Below are 20,866 nucleotides of genomic sequence, written 5' to 3'. Positions count from 1 at the left end.
ATTAATGAACTTTAAATTGATATGAATTTATAAAAAATTGATCAAAAATATAGTAATGATTAGAAATAAATACAAGATGAGTTTTCGAAAATATTACAGTTCAAGTTTAATTTTATACAACAAAATTTAACAAACAGTTCCTATTTTATCAGGTTACTTTAAGAGTAAGTTATAAAATCAAAATATTGAACACCTCTAGTTAAAAATACGATTACACTCAAGAATAAAAGATTAGATAAATCTTAAAGAATGATTGTGATTAGGGGAGCCTTGCTTCAATAAACTATTGTTTGTGCTTACAAGAAAATTTCAACTATAAGCTTCAAGAAATTAATTAAGACTGTGTCTATAGATATGTATTTAGAAATAAGTAATTATTAAGTTTGCTCTTGACTATGATGCTATAAAATTCAATAGACTTATTTGGGCTTTTTAGGGTGGGGTGGTGTGGATTTGAGATTCAGAAAATCAAAAATTCTAAATACAATCTTCACCTGGTTCAGTCAATTCCCTATAGGATAATTGAAGTCTGAAACCAAAGAATCACTCCTACACTGAACACTGTCCAAAATCCAAGAGACTAAGAGAGACTCAACGCAACTAAACTTGCAAGACATGGTCTGCCTGCATAATTATATACTAGCACCACGATTTTCCACCCCTCATCACCCTTCGCCCTCTAGCTCCGCCTACACTCAAACTCTTCTGCTTACAAACTGAATTCAAATATCAATTCAAATTTACTATAATGTTTATTATAATATATCATTTTAAACTATGGCTCCCCTTCATTATTAAAACAAATGATATCATATATTTTACCAATATTTAAACTCTGAAGTTTGAATACATACTCATCGAATTTGATCAATACAGTAATCAATCTTATAAATATAATATGAAAAATATTTCAATAATAAATACATGAAATGAAGATCTATACAATGTCATTCAATTCATTACAATTGAATTGAATACATCAAATTAATAAGATACTAATTAATTACTACTCAATTAATTAAGCAGGTTTCTTATACTCATTGTATCACTATACTAATTGTCAACATGTTTCAATAAAACATACCTAATTCTATTTACAAATTTACCTTTAGCATAAGAATTCGGTTTCAAGCTTTCAACCAACTCACTTAGCTTATAATAATCATTAGCCTACATTATAATTCATTGTACTAAATAATGTATACATAGCCTAACCTACTTCATGACCTAATTTATAAAGACATCTACTCATATTATGTTTATTCAAATAATTACTCATAGAATAATTGCTTCAATAGTAATATAATTACTTCACTTCATATGCTAACCACGTGGTAAAATTGTAGCATATGCTAACCACGTGGTTACATTGTGAACTACATAATATCTCCATTTCACTTCTCTCCTAACTATATATCTATATTGCTATACATCATCTACATCTACCTGCCATCAACTTATGCTATAGCTATATACAAAGTTTAACACAAAACACAGTGGGCCATGTGTTTTCTATTGTAAACGTGTATGTGAATAACATTTAGAGTACTGTTAACAAGTTTCTATAAAAGAATTGATTCTGTTAAAAATGGTAATTGAGTGGAATATTTCTAATTAATTTATGAATTTAAGCCATCTAAATTCAAAATTTATTGTTTTAATGTTTATTTTAAACCAAAATTTTATAAAAATTGTACTTGTGATATTCTAACCTTATCTTGGACTTTGTGAACTATAAATTTGGAAGAAAAATAGCACAAGTACTACCTTATTATTTTATCTTTCAATGTTATTACATTAGTGTCATTTGCATTGTGAATAAATAAATGAATGTTTCAAACTATTTTGAAAAGAATACCACTGTCGTCTGGCTAAGTAGGCTATCCAACTGCATTCTCAATAGTTTCAAGAAACGGTTCTTTTTATTATTCTAGCTCTTCGAGCATCCATATTCTTAAATACAATATGTTCAGAGCACGTGTTACAACAAATAACAGATATCTACAATTCTTCAATTTTAGGAGAGCACGTGGTCGCCATTTGTGGCTCAAAATATATGTGATCACATAAACTACCTCCTATTGCTTCCCTGGGTGGGCCCAGTAAATTCATTCCCAGTTTTACTGTTATCTGAAAATAAGGTTTGCATTAATGTTTAACTGCTAGATATCATGAATTACCTTGAAATAAAATTACCTTATCATGGAATAATGTGATTTTCATCGTATTGAATGTTCTATTCAAGAAATAGAATGAACTGGAAAGAGGAAAAGCATTCTGATGTTCGATTCCATTTTTGAACAATTCTACAAATATTGTTGAAGAAGATGAATAGTTCTCTCCTAAGTTTCTTATTAACTACCTTCAAATTGTGTTCCATCAATTATAAGATGAAAGATCAAATAAGTGCTCAGAAAAACAAATACACGACATGCAAGAAACTATTCTAAAACAATCAAGACAAATATTCATTCAGCTCATCAGTGCTTTATCAATATGTAGTTGGTCAATAACAACTAATTTATTGCCGAATAATCTTTTGAAGCGAGGAACGAGTGATGTTGAAGTGGGAGAGGAAGAGGGTCGTTGTAAGATTATTACACCAGTTACATAAGAGTGGAGTCGCCGGTCTCGTAATTCTACATAATACGATTGGTTGAGAATGACGTCTATCAGTGACAGGGTGGGGGGCAGTTTGGTGAACGGAGGGGCCCCTTGAGCGGCGGTCGGCTGTCGCTGAAACTGAAACGCGGCGCGTTTTCTGCGTCGGAAGGAAAACTGTGTGGAGCGTTTGAAGGCTGTTCGGCTGCTCGCTACAAGCGCTCTGCTCTCTGTCCGCTGTGCGCTGTCAGTTTGAAGCCGGTAGCCGGCGTGCTAGCTCATGAAGTACGCTCAATATTCTTTTGTCAATCAGTGTTGTTGTGATTCATATTGTTCCCGCGTGTGTGTGTATGTGTGTGCGCGCGCGATCTTATCAATCATACCACTAGCACCGATAACAACTATTGAGAGTGCTCTCGTTTGGATTTTGTGAAACGTTCGTATCTATGGTTTTACGATTGTGTATGAGGGTCTAATGGTAGTAGCTCACTTGATCACGAGATAAATAAATGAATAGTAAAGTGCACAATATTTGAAGCGCATCGCTAAACATGTTTCAAGTTTGCATTCAGGAAATTATTTTGTAGGGTTGCTGAGAAAAAGCTTTCTAAAGAAACCTGACATCTTTCGAGCGAATTGCTTATATTTTTGAAGTTTGTTTTACAGTGTTCACTTATCCTGAATATTTTTTATAAGTAGCAAGTTTTCCTCATCAGCTTTAAGAGTAATTCCATTCTCTAAAAATACTGTTAAGAAAATCAAATCAATGAAAATGTGTTTCATTCAAGTCATACAATTCAGGGTCCTGCTAAATCAATATTCAATCTAAGATAAATGTAAAAGGCTTTTACCACATAACAGCTTTTGGGCACATTATAGCCTATCACAGTTTCGAAGAGAATTTAACGTTTATGAAATCTCAAGATGACAGAATAATATAACTTATTGGAATTCGCTAATCTCCAAAAGAAACTAAAGGTACTGCTTTCAGAATATCATTTTCTCTATTGATTGTTTCCCTATTCACGACTTAAGTTTCAAAATCGGGCCGTATTCTTAGAGAGCGGCCCATCAGATAGAATTGGATTAAATTTAATTTTCATCCTCAATACATACTCATTGAATAAAATACAAAGCGTATGCAATGTAGTAAGCTACGTTTTCTTATGAGAATGTTAATAGCCGAATATTTTACTAGTGAAATTACTCAACAATCGTGAAAAAACATCAATCTGCCTGCGTATGGAGAATACATTTGAATCCTCATATACACATATAAATACATTATTACATTGAATATATATATACAATCTGACAGCGGTATAATATCGATAGCCATAAACGGTTTCATCCCGCATGGGCAGAGCATGCCAGAGTAGAACATGACAAATAAAATAAACAAATCAAAACTCGGTATTAGTAGCTACTTTTGACTATCAAATTCAATCTACTTGAAACTCGACGGGAATCTAGTCACTCCTGCCTTTGAACTAACTTGAAAGTACCTAACAGCTCTTATCAATAGACATGTGAGCTCACCTTCAAGCGTCAAAATTATTGTTGAACATTGAAGAGAATCTTACGCAACACAGTTTTGTATCTAAATTCTTTTAAAGCTCTCATTTTATCATATTTTATATCGTTCAAAAAAGCAGCCAAACGTCATGCACAGTAATCAATAAACAATATTTTCCAAATAAAATGACAACACAATTGAAATTGAGCTCCTTTCGATATTCGAAAAAATATCACATTCCCATGGGATAGTTCAACAGTATTTTAGATTTGGAATAGTAGTGAACTTATATTTAAAGAAAGTCTTCTTCATTCGATCGTTAAAAATACATGTTATGGAGGCACTTTCATTCATTATAGTTTGAAAACTGTTATTGCGAGAAGCTACTCTAGAAATTTTCAAAATCTGTTCATAACGCAATCTTTTTTGAGAAGAATCGGGAGTTAAAGGAAATCCGAAATCCAGGGAATGCATCCTGCCTAGAACCTTGGATCAAAATAAAGAAGAATCTTACTGAAACTGCATCAATGAATGAGATTTATCACTTATACCTCCGCAATAATTCAGCATATTTGTTTAAAAACATAGAATGACTTGATAAATAAAACTTGAATAAAATAAACTTATTTCTCGTTTGGATAATCATCACCTGAATCATAAATTTCACCTCGAAACTGTTTGTTTCTAGCTCTGAAAATTTGAAACTTGCACAGATTTTTGAATGACAGTGGAAGATGAATCACAAAAAACCATTTTATGTGATACATGTCTGTGAATAAGAGCATATTAATTACAAAACAGAAGCGGTTTAATCCCAATCATGTGCAAGAGGGGTGTGTTATGTTGTCGGAATGCAAATCATGGCCATACTTGGCTCGTTAAAGTGCATGAGAGATTCTCATTATGTTTACGGCACTTTTTAGAGAGATTACCTGACGATAAGCGTCATCGTAATTGATATACTCATTCACATATAGGTCTGTTCTCTATTGAATCAATTCCTACCTGGAACTATTGCAAGATTGAATCATTGTTTCTTGCTGGGATTTTTAAACATTATTGTTTGTATAATGTTTCGCGTTCAAATAGGCATAAGTAAACCAGGTTTATAACTCCTATATTGGAAAAATATGAGTACCGTATTTTAAAAGTTCTATAAACTTATAAGCTCAATACTTCTTTCCAATTTCAATTCAAGATGACTGTGTCTCATCGTTTTCTTGTACAGTATATTGTTGAATATTATTTTCTCATCCAGTTTTTACCTTACTGTGAAATGGAATCAGCTGATTTACACTCTTAATACTTGAAGCTATTCTCCCTTCTGAATAACCAATTAATTATAATCATTATAATAATAATTATTTTATTATAATAACCAATAATAATCAATCTTTCCACAGCCCAGATACTATAATAACATAATTTCTCAAAGTTTAATTGAACTTTAAAGCTTCATATTATCAATAGATACCTTTTTACACTACGGAGAGAACTTCATCAAATTCACAATTTTTTTCACAACTCAGTGACAAGAGAAACGTAAAATTTTGAAATTATGAAGAAGTTCAAAGCTTATTGAAAATACATGTTAGGGAACATGACTTGTTGAAATATCATCAAACTTCAACCTTGTCAAGGTTCAGTGGAGTTGTGCCAGAGTTTTTAGTTATTCTGTGACTTTGTGTGTGAAAATCCGAGCGGAAATTGCAATTGACATGGGAAATCGGTGTGAAAATAGCATGCGTGAAGTGTATAGGTAGACGGAATGGTGGCTAGAAGCGTTCCCTCAGCCGGACAGGATGTGGCCAGCGGCCATTACACGCGACTCCTTCAGGAACAGGACATTCTTTCTCTCGAAGAATTGCGTCCCAGAAGACACACGCCTCTCTACTATGAACTACCTCAGTGAGTAAATTATTCAATTACTGAAAAACCATATTGAATTGAAACACTACTTGCAAAAAGCTTGTGTCCAAGAACTTCCCTCACTTATCAACTTGAATTTGTAGGCCCTTGAGAGATACCAATCCTTGGTATGTAGATGAGAATGAACGCAAGGTGGTTCTCCTCACAAATCTTCTATTACTATGAATCACCTCGGTAAGTGAAGATTTGTAATGCGAAATCCTCAGCATTAGCCTCATTTATCAATTTATCAGTATCATCATTATATTATCATCTATCAATTAATAAATTGAAGTGGGAGTTTTCCATATAGTCGCTCATAAACTTGAATTTCACTACATTCAACTTGAGCATGAAAATCGCTCTGAGATATTAAGAGATATATAAATCAATTGTTGATTGATATTTCACTTCCTGGGAGTTCAATGCCTGTAGTTGAGCAATTGAAGTGGGTATACGTTAGTTGGTTAGTGGTCATGAAAGGAAATGTCTCGATATAATAACTAATAGATGTATAACATCAGAGGTTTGTTGTCCATTAGAAATTGATTAAACTTGAGTAAACTCAGTTGAGTTCATTGATCTCGCATTACTATGAATGTTGTCATGATGCTCCTCTTTGCATCAAAAACTTCCTAGGAGAACACACTTTTATCAAGATTAAGATTTACCCCATCACATTGGAGTTCAACCACCCACATAAAGAAATCACTTTTGAGAAGTATGAAAAAATATGAATCGAGCTTCGCCAGATCTTGATTCCATTGTAATCCATACACAAGTAATTCAAGGATTTTACATAGGAGACTAACCAAAATCTCTTTTTATGGTCGTGATTATTCTTTGTTGTAAGAGTTGAGGCTAATGTTGCAGCCAGCGGTAATTCTACACATTACATTATTCTATTGAATTACCGAAGTACGAAAAATATTAACTATCTATTCTATCGTTTCTATTGAATCGTGAAGCTTTGATCTTCGGAGCATGCTTGAATCGAGCTTCGATCTTCGAAGCTTCACTTCTAATCGTAATAGACTGCGACCAAAATGCGGCGATTCATTGAAATGACAGTTAGATTAGAATGGATAAATCAATTGAGAAATGAATCTCTTCAGTGAGAAATCTGAATCCTACGTCTCATACACTTTCAAAGGTATCATGTGTTTCTTGCCAGAAAATTTGTACGTTCAGCAAAAAGGACATTCTTATAGCCTAACAATAGCAAATACTTGGAATAAAGTTCAATAGGCGATTATTGTGAGAAAATCGAAATCAAACGTGAGTGCCTACTGTATAATCCTAAGATGATTACTATTTGATGAACATCAGTTCTGTTATTTCTGCAAAAAGTATATTTTTTCGATTATTAATATTTCTCATCCTTAATTTTCTCCCGTTATACTATATCACATCAATATGCTATATCGTTATGCTATATCACATCATATCACATCAAGCGACCAGATAAACTTTCAGCTTGAGAAGTTTCTCATTATTGGCTGAAGTGACGTCCACGTTATAATGGCAGTATAGAAGGCAGTGGCAAAGCAGAGAATCGGCAACGCTGTTCTCCTACCTTTCTTCACTTCCATTATAACGTGGACGTCACTGTAGTTTATTGCAGAGAAAAATGAGAATTGTCAATTGAATAAGAGAAAAAGCAATGCCCACTCCATTACATTTTCAACATGAAATAAGAATATTTACCAATAATTCATATTATATTTTAAAGTCCATGTTATCAAATCTTCAGTGTTAATAGTTGGGAACTAAGTTATAAAACTGTATATTCTATTCCATCATTTCTCTGAAATAAAACTATTCTCAAACGTTTGTGATATTGATACGAATAAAAAATCTTATACATTTATCACTCACCACACCTGAATTACTAAACAAATAACTCTCGCCATTTGATAGCGGACAAACAACTCTCGCCATTTGATAGCGAAAGCACGTAAGCGTAAGATGAAAATATTATTTTGATTGTATTTCAGTAGGCCTGATCCTTATCTTGATTGCAGTTTCTAGTAAGGAATAGAATGCAACAACTTTGGATAATGTGACTAGAGTGATTGTGGGGATACCAGCCTGACCAGCGTACGGTAATTACGGTCGGCTAAGGTGAAGGCCGCATATACGGTGGATGACGGTAACTTCATACTATCAGGTTCACTTCATACAGGTTCACTTCATTGGTTGAATGGGGAACATTGATAGCATATATCAGGGATACTGACAACTATAAATGAATCTCTTAATAACTGACAAGGCTGGTTGCCCAGCTTCAATGTGTTCGCTCACATATTGAATGTTAGACTTTGCTGTCTAGACTGTCACTAAATGCTAATATGGAATTACTAAACATAGGTATATGAGTAATATGCAAAAGAAGTCCCAATACTTCTTCTTCTGATTCTGTCTTGAGTTTAGAGTAGGTAGGCTATGTTTATTGAAATAGAAAACATATTTGATCTTTATGTCCAATCAGTAATGTCCCTCTTTCTCTCTCTTTCAAAAATAAATTTCCGAATTATACTAAATGAAAAAATAAATGTGATTAATGAAACTCTTAAGTGATATTGTTAACAGAGCTTTAAAAAATTTGAATATTTATAAGTACAAACAACAATTTTCATCCCCAAAATAAATGCAGGGTTGGTGATAATAATTAATAATTATTATGGAAACAGCTCGATATTTATTTACACGGATAATTTGACAGTTGGCTCCATTTGTGATCTTATATGACACTAGCCGTCAGGCTCGCTTCGCTCGCCATATCCGTCTAGCCAGGGGGCTCCGCCCCCTGGACCCCCGACTGGATCGTCCAAGAATGAGATCAGCAGGCTCGCTTCGCTCGCCTGCATTTTTCATTTGAGCATTTTTATCATATGTTAGAACAATCCAGTCGGGGGTCCAGACTAAACGTCTGGCTAAACGGATATGGCGAGCGAAGCGAGCCTGACGGCTAGTAATATAATATTCCCAGGATTGAAGTAGCAGTGCCCTATCAATTTTTCCGCGATAAATGCATTTAAATCTTCAACTTGGTGCCAACCTAACAAAGTCAACTCAACTTAATGCCAACCTGACAAAATTATTAATTTAGTTGCCAGTTAACAACTGTTTCGAAGAGGTACTCTATCTAGATTATAGTTCTATAGTAACATATGATATGGAAATTTCAATTATAATAAGAGATTGGGAGAAGAAGAATATACATGCTAAAAGACGAACTTTAAACCCTTAAAAACAACCCTTAGAGTTAAAATATTGCCAAAAGATTTCTTAGTGCGCCTCTAAAGGGCCATCTGAACATACCTACCAAATTTGAACGTTTTTGGTCCGGTAGATTTTTAGTTATGCGAGTGAGTGAGTGAGTGAGTGAGTGAGTGAGTGCCATTTTGCTTTTATATATATAGATTAATAAACTACTTTTTTCTACAACTGCGTGTAAAATAAGAATATTTACATAATCAATTCTCCTCATAAAACAGCTTATTTCTGAGGAGAATCTACTTTTTCGCTCGCTAACCATCTGCGCATGCGCAGTATATTTACTCTTTACACTCGCTAATCATTCGCGCATGCGCAGAAGAGTTTCTTTACGCTTGCTAATCAGCTGATGATAAGCAGCTCGCCAAAAGTAGGTCAGATCTTTACCTAAAAAGTCGGTAATTGTACCGGTTCTGCAGCCATGATGGATATCAGTGAAGACGAATTATTTATTAACTCCGCCAGATATAAGTAATTTAACAGGTTGTGCAGTTGTAGAACAAATTTTGTATGTAATTCGCGCGTAATTCTTCTTTATCGCTCTTGCAAAATTATGCGCAAGCAATAAAGTCGCACAATACGCTCTTAATACATAAATAGCTATTCTGTCCCTTCACAATTTTGATCTGTCATCTTGGAACCACTATTTCGAATCCAACTTTTAAATTGGAAGGTGGTCATATAATGCATGATTTCGATACAGAATTGATTGGAGGAAATGAAAAAGGAAATGATTGGCAGAACCTGCACATCGATTTCTCAAACTGTTTCGAAGTTATTCACATTTGAAGATACTGATAAATTATATGGAAATTAATATTTATAAAATGAGTACAGATTCAACTTTTCTGTTGAAAGTTTTAAATATGTGAGTAGATGTAACTATTGTATAAGTGTTTACTAACACCTGAAAAAGTGAAGTTTAGGATTCTTTAGATTTTCTATGTACCGTACTAATTTATTTCATTTTTGTATGATTGTTAGTATTTCGGTTTGAGATATTATTTCTCGGTTTGTGTATTTACTACATCTACTTTAAAAACAGTAACTGTAGTTTTTACCATTCATTTTCTTTCAGAATTCTGTATCGAAATTCCGTATAATAAATGACCATCATCCTATTAAAAAAAAATTGAAGTTGGATTAAAAATAGTAGTTCCATGAAAAAAGCTGACCAAAAAATTAGCTTTTTTCAATTCGAATACCATCCTCAATAGAACCTACTGTCAGAGAAAACGTATACGAGTTTGAGATTGAAGATTGTTTCATTCTATGTTACTGTCAAATTATAATTGTAAAAGGATACTAAGCTGTTTCCATAATTTTCATCAACTCTGTATTATTTTATTTGCGTTTTCAACCAGTTTTTTTCATTGACATTAAATTATTTTCCAAGAGCATCTTATTGGAAATAACCGGATATTGAGTGGAAATGTTTGGAACTGAATAATAAATTGAGTTTTCATACATATACTCCAAAAAGAAAAAAGAACGTTTTTACTAAGGCTACGCCTTGGAAAATATAGAATGCAAAGAGTGAAATTGAATATTATTGAAGAAGCACAAGGATTAGCACAAGCATTAGTATTAGATTAAATCACAAGGGCGAGATCAAGAGAGAGAAAGAAAAGGAGGAGAGACTGAGAGATGAAAATAAAGTTGAATTTAGAGAGAGAGTCAAATTTGAGAGACAGAGAGGAGAATAAAGATGGAAGTATGAAACGATGAAATGAGCAAAATCTAGAATGATTATTGATTATTCATGCCAGCAGCAGCGAGAAAAATGACCATCAAATTAGTTGTTTCAAAAATTATTATGTTTCCTAGGAGAATTTTCTCTAATTAATTCCTTAAACAATTGACATGATTTTATATCTATTGTTGACAATGGATGGAACCGCCATTCAATATACATGACTCAAGAATAAACAATTACAATCGTGATTCTGTGTGGGTTTTGCATGTTTTTTTAAGAGAATCATCATCAAGAGAAAATATTATGTAGTTTAAAAATAATGAATCGAATTTAACTTTTGAAAAATCATCCAATTAACGCAAATAAAAAAACAATCGAGATCACCTTTTCCAACTTCTTTTTTATAGAAATTCTTTTTTTCACTCTACTGATACTTTACATTTCTTATATTGGAACAAACTTTGGAGCATTTGATGGATCCATAAGGAAATAGATGTATTATAATCAGATTCAACTAGATGTTTCTAAATGGTAATCTTATTTCCAAGCAACGAATTATAAATTGATCAGGGAACCATATAGGTTTTGTAAACCTGTATGAATATAGGTATACTTTATAGGTTATTCGGACAGAGTGGGCGTTCCAGCAGTAGTTTAGAAGAATTACATTCACTTCAGGTAGCATTTGAACGTTCTTTCAGTATATTATCAATTTTAATGATAGTCTAAACGTTAGTGCTTCACTAGGGTTCTCATTTGAATTAAAATCATCCTTTGAAGATGCAATCAATTTTAGAAGAGATGACGGTCAGTATGATCGCCGTTATTTTCACGACCACTTTAACCGCCGTTTAAATAGCGAACTAGTTGTTCTTACTGCTCAAGGTAAAATGCGGCTGAATGTTATTGAAATTATAATGGCCCTAAGACTAGAAGCTTTCTGGTTAACTTGATGCAGAGTTCTTGCTTACCGGAAAATAATAAGAGATTAAGCTCAAAGCCTCCGGCAATCCACACCATTTGTTATAAGTAGGCTACTCCGTACTCCCCCTATCACTTCATCAGGGTAAAATATATGTATTGCACTCCAGCTCCAGGATTCATATACCACATTCTATTTATTGGTCTTTGTAAAGTTTGCGACTTGTGTTATAACTCTTCTAAGTAGGTAGTAGTCATAGTCCTGTAATGCCATAATTATTTCAATTTATTTATTCTTACTAGTATATTCTCGGTAAAATGAATCTTAGTAAGTTGAGAAGAGTATTCTGAAATTTTATCTTTTCTGAATATAACTTTTTTATATTAAAAATCAATTTTCTAAAAAAAGTTGAAGGATGGCACTCTTAAGCTGGGTATACACCAATAACTTAATCCTTGTTAATAAATTAATCTTTATAGATTCTATTAGATTAAACGGAACTTGACAAACAATGAACTTGACATATGTTCATCATGTGTATGATTAGTTATGTTCAATCCAATAGAATCTATAAGATTTGAGTTATTAACATTTTGTGGTGTAAACGCAGCTTTATACCCGAGCAGCGGAAAAACGACCACCAAATTTGATCAGCTGTTTCATACATTATAATGTATCCCAGAAAAATTCACTCCAAAAGATTTCTTCTAATTAACATGATCCTATTATCTATTGTTGGCAATGGATGGAGTCGCCATTCAGTATACACGGCTCAAAAAAAAATTGCGATCGTGATTCTGAGTGGGTTTTACATGGCAGTTTTTGGATATCATTCGCATTCAGGTGTGACAAAAATATGAGACAATCAGCAAAATCTGATACATTGAAGTTGAGAGCATGGAAAACTCTCTACTTGACCTGACAACAACCTGTAGATCCTAATTGAATTTGGCTTATGGCTAACAGACTTTTCCTGCTCCAAAAATAAATCAGAGAAGCAGACTCCGCTTTTTTTATTCCAATTTTATTCACACGTAACCATTCCGTATCACTATTCATCAATACAGTTGATAATACACAAATCATAATATATGAATGGTATATTGGGAGAGGAAAAACAGGTCCAACTCAAAACTGTGTCTTTCCAAAAATAGTTCCAAAAATAAGTTCAAGTTTTTTCATTACCAATTTCAGTTACAAATACAAACCAGGAATTTTTTGCTCATATTACTAGACCTTAGTCCATGATTTAATGAATTAGAATTCTTAAACTCACTTGGCTCTCTCTTCTCCGACACTCGATCAAGAATACATAGAATATATTTTATTGTAAAATGATCAAATTTTTTGTTAAGATTCAATGTTATTTCTACCCTCCCTTCCCACTCATATTTCTTGCTACCATCTCTTCTTATACATATCTCATAAAGATTAACTATTCTCATTCTATTGGATCATGTTAAACTGAAATGATGGATTTTCCAAACATTCTTCGTGGAGCTATCAGTGGCTCAAGAATGGTGAGAAGATATGGAATAGTTTTCCTCCAAATAATAGCTCAATTGTGTTGTTTGTGGAAAATAAAGTTATCACAGTCTCCATCTTCTCACTGAGTCTGGTTACTCATTTGCGGGAAAATTGTCTTAGCAATGATGAAGAAATGATTCAATTGAACTTGTCCGTCATTGGTTTGTGTATTGGATATTTAATTGAGGTGTTGTAACACAACTATACATTGTGGATATTGAAGAGCATTTTCCTCGATATCAAGTCAGGCTTCTGATGACATGTGATAGCCAAGGCTACCTTCTTGTTTCAAGGATTTTCCCCACAGTCGTATTTATAGTCGGCGTTTTCTATATTCTTCAACATTGAGTTTTCCTAGTCAACCCATCCTATGTGAAACAGTTTGCATAACCTATTAAATGGAGGAGTAGGAATCGGTCAATGAGAGTGATCAAGACGATTATGATATGAATTATTTATTCCTCATATAATGATTCAAGATAGAGGAACAAGTAATTCGCAGAATATCTTGAATGTCATTTTCAACCAAAAATCTCTTCAGATTTAATTTACAAAAGCTACAAAATTTACAAAAGCTACTCCATTCCTTTTTATTTCAATTCCTTCAACATATATTAGTCAAATTTCACTTGAGATAAAAAATATTGTATTCTTTATTTATTCTTTTTTACATTGGAGCACAGATCGGGAGAGAAAACTAAGAATACCTTGTACTATTTCTCTCCCAAATTTAGGTAACATCAAAAGTCCGAAATGAGGTTATGTCTTCTAGATTTCCTCAACATTTTCAGTCCAAAAATATTTATACAAACCACTCTTTCGAATTTACATGCTCAAAATAATAGAATAATAATAATATAACACTCAGTTATTTTTAAAATGGAGAATATTCACTATGTATTCACTATGTCTTTACGATAGAACAACTTGTATGGGAAATTCACTGTGTACTGTATATCAATTTATTTCCAAGCAGAATGAAGCATGCAATTGATAAGGAATTCAAATATCCCACAAAGTTGACCCAATTATAATCTCTTTCTAAAGATGTTGTTTTTACTGTGAATCCAAATAAATTGATGAACTGGAATCCATATTCAAGCTAGTGGAGAGATTTCAAAAGGTGGTCAGGAAGAGTGTCCTTCGCATTTCTCTGTAATAGGACAGAAGGGACTAATGATCCAGTTATTCTCAGTTTGCTACATCTTTGTTCATTTAAAGTTACTAATAAAAGGGTGCTAAAAGTTTTTATATTGTTTTTATTTGAATAAAGTAGCACATAATATAAGCGAAGTGATTTTATCTTTGTTGATGTATAAAATACACATGGTATTGTATCGAAAATATCATGAAAAAAGTTTTTATATTGTTTTTATTTGAATCAAGTAACACATATAAGCGGAGTGATTTTATCTTCGTTGATGTATAAAATACACATGGTGTTGTATAGAAAATAATATGAAAAATCCCCAATAGCAGCTACACAAGGATAGATTTCATATTTACGAGAAAACTAGATCAGTTTCTTATGATTCATGGGCTCTATGAATCATTTCTTATGACTCTACACTGAACAAACTTATCACTCATGATTGTAAACCTATCACAAATGAGAAAATTATTTTCACATAGCAAACAGTTTTATCTTATAGTAATCTCAAAAATCATACTCATGAGAAAGTATAGATTCTCATATAGATTCTCATGAGAAAGTATAGATATAGAAAATATAGATTCATAGGCTTTTTCAATCATGCAATATTGTCATCATCCAGTTGCTTGGATAGACCAGTAAAATCATCAATCTGTACCAATCATCTCAATAGAAATGAACGCATTCCCCGTATGCACTTGATGAAAAGCTAATCTCACCTATTAGCCTACTGAATGCACTCTGTTCCCCTACTTTGAGACTTTGCGGGCGGTTGACCTTGGAATCAACTTGGAACTCGTGACTGAATTTGTGACGTCGTCTGCCCAAACATGATTATTAACATAATCAACAATCTTAATCCGATTCGTCATCCATCTGATTATCATTTATCAATATTATTGATATCGTTGAGATCAGTTACAGCTTGATGATTATTAACCATCATGAAATTAATCTTGATCCATTTCAGCTTCATGATAAGAATTTTTATAGAGTTTATGAGATTACTATTAGAGAAAAGTGGAAAGAGATATACGAATGACTGAAATTGGTATTGAGCAATTATAAGAATGAATCATAATGGATATAAATGTACATAGTAGAAATCAACTGCAGGAAACTTGGAGATTGCATTACTTGATTGATATTCTTGAACTATTGTATGATGAGCTCAAGATTCACTTACATAACAATATTGAAAAGAAAATCAACGGAGGAAACTTTGCAACATTGGAAAGAAAACTTCCTTTCTACTGCAGCGGTCATCTCACCTATTTTCCAAAAAGTGAGTTCAAAGAAAATTCACTGCAACAGTACTACCTTTCAATTGGAATTTAAAATTCACAGCCTCTATTCAGGTTCATACACATCGCTCAAATACCCTATTAGATTATAGTACTAAGTTATTATTCTATTATACGCTATTACTCTCTGATGAAGATTTGAAAAGTCAATAATTGAAATTTAAGTTTATTCCCATTTGATCTTCTGATGCTGGGAGGTACTATAAGACTCATGTGTCAAAACTTGTCCGTGATTACCATTGCAGGGAATTCAAACCTCTTCTCAAATCATATTCTGATGTTATAGGGTATAGAACTTCAATAAAAACATGAATTATCCAATAGAAATAAAATCCTTACCCAAATTCACTTTTTGCTTTTATGAGTTATCCTATAGGACGTTTCTGTTATCATCATTGAGCTCAATAATAATATGTGTAATTTACTCTATGAACAGAGATATTGTGACATTTCTTCATATAAAGGTGAAAAAACGTATTTCAAAAGGAGAAATGAAAACGTGAAATACCATCGATATTGTCAGTTTCACTAACAATAACTAATAATTGTCAGTGGAACTGACAATATAGTTTTTACTTCATCTTTATAATATGTGTTCTTATTATCTCACTGAAGAAATCAAGTATAACTTCAAACTGAAATATCTAATTTATGAGTTGATATTGAACATATGATACAAAATCAAATCAAATCAAATTTTATTCACCAATTAACAACAGTTTTACATCAAAATGATTAAATAATTTGTAGTTAAATAATTGGCGTGGCTAGAAAAAGAAATCTTGTGCTCTAGCCACGAGTTCAAAACATTTCTTACCTATATTTTAACATGATTTTAGAATTAATACAGCTATTTATAATATAATCTAGACCAGTACAATACAGATAGACAAATAAAAATAAAAAATCTGGTGTGGCGCACTAACACAACTTTCCTTGCCGTTATGAAAATTGATCACCTGACGCTAGTGTTCCCGCGCATCTCAAATCTACTAATCAAAGATATGAGCCAGCTGGTGACAGGACAATAACGCTGGATACACACGAGATCTGCTATCTCTTCTTAGTGAATGATTTAATAGAATCAACAGCTGCCACCAGTTTGCAATTGAATGATCACATTTTCTCAAATTTCAAGCTTATTTTCAATTTTTGGTGAAAATGTTACTGGACATTATTTGAAGAGATTTTCATGTTCAATCTTTTCCACTAGAAATTTTTTGTTTAAATTATATGTGAGACCTGATAATTGGAAATCTAAAATCAAACTTTGCATATATGGGGCGAAGTTCCTGAAATTTTTACAGATATGAGACTTGTGGCAGTTGATATAGCTTATCAATGACTATTTTAGGTATGAATTTGATCAAAATCGTTGGAGCCATTTTCGAGAAAATCGCGAAAAACCCTGTTTTTGACAACATTTTCGCCATTTTAGCCGCCATCTTGGATTGTATTTGATCGAAATTGTTCGTGTCGGATCCTTATAGTGTAAGGACAGTTCCAAATTTCATGTCATTCCGTTAATTGGGAGATGAGATATCGTGTACACAGACGCACATACACTCATACACACACACAAACACACACACACACACACACACACACACACACACACACACACACACACACACACACACACACACACACACACACACACACATACAAACACACACAAACACACACACACTCACACATACAGACCAATACCCAAAAACCACTTTTTTGGACTCAGGGGACCTTGAAACGTATATTAATTTAGAAATTGGGGTACATACCTTATTTTTTTTCGGAAAGCAATACTTTCCTTACCTATAGTAATAGGGCAAGGAAAGTAAAAATCATATTCTTAATGTAATATAACTAATCATATATAATATAACCAAGATACTTCAAATATTAATTATATATTAGATTAGTGGACATTTGCATTCTTCAATAAACATTTTATATATATTAAATACAATATATATATATATATATATATATATATATATATATATATATATATATATATATATATATATATATATATGCTGATATATATATGCTGATATAGATATAGCGAGCTTTTGCAACTTCAGTTATGTCGCTTCTCGCACCCCAATCGTCATCTTTCCTTATTTATCCAGTCTCCTTCAAAGAGACCTCTACTCTCCATTTGAATGTGGACATTGGATACCCATTTCTTTCGCGGTCTTCCACGCCTATTTCTGTTCGCTGGTATCCAATTCCATACTTGCAAAGGTCTTCCTTCATTCATTCTGCGCAGGTGTCCATACCATTTTAATTGTTTCTCTCCAATGACATCCATTATTGTGTTTTTTGCGCTTATTCTCTCTCTTATTATATCATTCCTGATTCGATCCAGCAACGTCAATCCTAAACATTATTAATAACATTAAACATACGGTATTTAAGAAAAATTGAAAAATATATTTTGTTTATCAATTGGTAAACAATATTAAGATTTACATAATATTGAATTTTAAAAAGTACTTATTTAATTTTATTGCAGAAGTTCGTGTTCAACGCCGATGTTCCTGGGAAGTGGACAGCAACAGTCAGCATCATCAGCGTCATCAGTGCAGCAGCAGGCGAGTGGGGGGGCTGCCACTGCCGGGTCAGGAGGAGGAGGGGTCCTTCACTCCATGGAGTTGGCGCCTCAGGTTGACAGCACCAGAGATCATCCTTCCAAAAAGCGCAAGGCACCTTCTTACCAGTAAGTTTTCAATTAAAATAATTATATTCTTGATCATTTTCATCATATATGAATAACTTTCAAGACAAACATCCCTTGATTAATGCTTAAACCAAATATCCATTGTTTTATATTTGCGGTTTACTTGGCATTGGACTTTTCCAAACCGGAAAAGCATTCCAGGAAAAATTGTCCTAAACAGGTCTATAAAAAAAATAAAACTGAGAAATCTTCAGTGAAAGGGTGAGAAAACTTCTATAATAGATGTGTAAGCTTGTAAGATAAGCATGCTTATGAGCAAAGTGGGTTTTTTGCTCGAGCTTATTACAGTGGCCAAAGTATATCATCAATGTCAAGAAAGAAAGTGATAAGATTAAGAGTGGAAAGAGTACATTGAATGCTATCAAAGATACTAGTATGTTGTGATGTGATATAGATTTTCTTGATGTTTTTCCAGCCTCTCTGGAAATAAGAAGCTGGTTGGTTCATTATTGCTCAGATCATGCTGTTCTCGTAGTTCAACACTATAGTAGCCCTTAAAAGGTCAGTGATTAAATTTCGTAAATTATATTCAATTCGCGTAAATTCGATTCAATTTACGAAACAAAAAGTCTCAATTATCAACATGATGAATGACCTCGATGACAGTAATCAATTTTATTTTTATAATACTTCAGGTTCCAGTCGCGCTTATCAACATCCATAAAATTCTCACTTAGGAATAATCATCATATCGCAAAAAATGATAGATTAATCGTTCATCCATGAATACAGAATACGTTGCTATTTTAACGTAATATTCAGACGTGAATTGATAAGCTCCAACTTCCCTGACTAATTTATTATAATGGTAGTAACCAATATAAATAAATTGCTATTAGCTTTTAATGGAGTGGTTCTACTCAGTGTTGATGTAGAATTTGCATATAACACAAGCCCACTATAATCTAATGGCGCATAATTCTTTCTTCATGAAGCTCGCACAGCACTTAGATCTCAATTACACCGTGACCGAGAACAACGCTTATTTTAGTGACATTTCTTCTCAAAAAATCAGAAAATTACCGTTAGAAAAAGATTATGCTACATAATCACTGTGGTTATGGGTGTATACATACGATAATCCTATGCAAACGGGCATGATCATACCCGTTCCAGTAACCATATGAACAGGACAAATCTTATCACTCATTATTTCCGAGCTCTATTTCATAGAGCAATTAGCCTGCTGGTTAACACGTGTTATATCTATAAATAGCTAATAGACAGTATTTTACTCTACTATAAACAGATAGAAGTGTTTACTACTACATTTCACTACTTACAAGACAATGATTCATTAAATAATTTTAGTGGAGTTCCGTATAGCACTTCTGGGTGTGAATGAGACTCTTGATGAAGAAAATCAAGTACCTGTTTGAGTAGATAGTCTCAAAACGATCTCCAATCAAGGAGCTAAAATCATATTCATAGAACTTAAGATTGATGAATGATAACTATAATACAAATATAACGTATAATGGGTCAATAGTAACTACATTATATTATAATAACAACAACTCTATTGTAATCTATAAAGTACAATAGGGAGGACAGGTCTTATATCTCGTAAGATGAAATTTGGTCTTGTATTATAAATTTTAAAGATTCTATCCTACAATATAAGATTGATTATATTATTATATCATAGATCTGTATTGTAGATAACCTGTATAGAAAATGAGACAAATTGATCATTCATAAGTATTATTACTTTATGTGCAATTATTTACTTCCTGGATAACTACTCATTTCTCACTGTGCCCTACATTTTAGTTTTGGATCAGTATTTTTAATTACCCTCTTACTTGTTGGCTTCAATAGAAGACATCCATTATTTTTACAACTTGTTCTTCCCAAAAACTGAAATCATACAAAAATCTAATTCTGAAATATTCAACAAGTAAGACATGTTATATGTTGAGTAAGTTGAATGCTCGTTGCGTAGGCTGAAGCTCGTATTGTAGAATATTGTCGAAGGTTGGAAACTACTGTATTGAACAGAAGCGTACTGCCACGTCATGAGTAGGGTAACAAGATAAAAGATCAGCGAAATACATTCTTCGGCTTCCCTTCCAAAAGTCCTCACACAGAATTCGCCCAACAACATCGTCTCCAACTCTCTCACTCACACCCTCTTCATACTATCTCACTTATACTCTCCACCAACTTTCTCTTTCTCTCTTCAATTCCGCAACCCTCTTTCAACCTATTTGCTTT

The 20,866-nt window shown here is 32.9% G+C and overlaps 1 protein-coding gene across 13 annotated transcripts; it reads left to right on the top strand.

Annotated features, from left to right (window-relative positions):
• The first annotated feature begins 2,210 nt into the window (after positions 1–2,210).
• On the top strand, positions 2,211–20,391 carry LOC111057425. Of its 13 annotated transcripts, none has more exons than XM_039431517.1 (4): positions 2,211–2,886; positions 5,521–6,025; positions 18,425–18,628; positions 19,065–20,391. In XM_039431517.1, the coding sequence occupies exons 2-4, from the start codon at positions 5,886–5,888 to the stop codon at positions 19,135–19,137; spliced, it is 417 nt and encodes a 138-aa protein (XP_039287451.1). In that variant the 5' UTR covers positions 2,211–2,886; positions 5,521–5,885; the 3' UTR covers positions 19,138–20,391. The 13 variants fall into 13 exon arrangements, with proteins under 13 accessions (XP_039287451.1, XP_039287457.1, XP_039287454.1 ...); XM_039431523.1 differs by having other exon boundaries at positions 2,211–3,037; positions 5,758–6,025; XM_039431520.1 differs by having other exon boundaries at positions 2,211–3,037; positions 5,647–6,025.
• Positions 20,392–20,866: the final 475 nt, after the last annotated feature.

This window comes from Nilaparvata lugens, chromosome 6, assembly GCF_014356525.2.
Source record: "Nilaparvata lugens isolate BPH chromosome 6, ASM1435652v1, whole genome shotgun sequence".
NCBI lineage: Eukaryota > Metazoa > Arthropoda > Insecta > Hemiptera > Delphacidae > Nilaparvata > Nilaparvata lugens.
This window is presented reverse-complemented; position numbering and strand designations above follow the sequence as displayed.